General features: G+C 63.1%; 1 protein-coding gene across 1 annotated transcript in view; it reads right to left on the reverse strand.

Moving 5' to 3' along the window:
* Positions 1 to 248: 248 nt before the first annotated feature.
* Positions 249 to 1131, reverse strand: part of WDR54 (WD repeat domain 54) — a 16265-nt gene continuing 15382 nt past the window's right edge. Inside the window, exons 9-10 of the mRNA XM_009885627.1 lie at positions 871 to 946; positions 249 to 380 (exon numbers count right to left, since the gene is read on the reverse strand). Coding sequence (XP_009883929.1) covers positions 249 to 380; positions 871 to 946 — 208 coding nt within the window. The remainder of the gene's footprint in view (positions 381 to 870; positions 947 to 1131) is intronic.

The raw sequence follows: 1131 nt of genomic DNA on the forward strand, positions 1-1131 counted from the left end.
GACAGGTGGGAGGAGGGCAGGTTTGCTTTGGGAATGAGGGGACCCTGGCTCAGCTCCACCTTCACACAGATTTCTCCCCTGCTGGGGGCACAGCCCTGTGTCACCGCTGCCCAGGCCCCATGCAGCAGAAATCGGGGGGCTGTGTTGAACCCCCCCCCTTGCTTACAGTGCTTCGGTGCTGATGCACCACAGTGTCAGGGTAGCCCGACTCTCCCTGCGTGCCCTGGACAGACTCTGCAGCTCACAGCCTACGCCTGGCTGTAGCGGAAGATCTCGCTCAGGTCGTAACCAGTCACAGCAAAGGAGTTTCCCTCGGGGTCGCAGAAGCGGGCACCACAGACCTGGGTGTCGGTGACGCACTCGGCATGGCAGTGCTGGAGCTGCAGCAGAGAGAGGAGCTGAAATGGTGGCATAGGCTGAGTAAAGTACAACCCACCACAGCCAGAAGCCCAGGGACCTGCTTCGGGTCCCTGCCCACCTGCGGAAGCATTACACTGGGGCAACAGGCAGGGACCATGGTCATGTGGCCAGGCCATCGGGCCATGGCTTGAGCTTGCCGTTTCAGGAGCACAAGAACCATATCCTGGTTAGACAGAGCAGCCTTCCTGGCTTGTGCCTCCGCCAGTCAAGGACAGGACTGGGGAGCACAAGCAGGAGGAAAGAAGAGAGCTGTGCCACCCCGCAGCATCTCAGAGTGGGCCTGGCTGGGTTTCCACTGAGCAGTGAGCCCCTCTCCGTGGCCACGGTGCTTCACCGGAGGCTGCAGGACACAGCAGCACCTGTGCCACGGCCCCATGGAGTAGTGACAGCTTGGAGCGCTGCGTACTTGCCACATGCTCCCCACCGAGGGCTGCTGCTGCCCAGACTCACCTCGACATCGTCGCTCTCTGGGTTCCTGCTGAGCTTCCAGACGTGAACAAAGGAATCCTCTGCGCCCGACAGCAGCTGCAAAGGGAGCGGGACACAGGCTGTGGGGACCAGGAGGCTGGAGGGATGTCACGGGGGTGGCAGCACCACGTGCTGGGGCAAGGGAGCAGATCCTGCCCAGACATCCACAGGCTGCCGTGCTCCAGACCAGTGGGATGCTGGGGCGGGGGGGTGCACACACGGTGGGGCGAGCCCCCCCCCCCA

The sequence above is a fragment of the Charadrius vociferus genome, unplaced genomic scaffold (assembly GCF_000708025.1).
Source record: "Charadrius vociferus isolate BGI_N301 unplaced genomic scaffold, ASM70802v2 scaffold975, whole genome shotgun sequence".
Taxonomy (NCBI): domain Eukaryota; kingdom Metazoa; phylum Chordata; class Aves; order Charadriiformes; family Charadriidae; genus Charadrius; species Charadrius vociferus.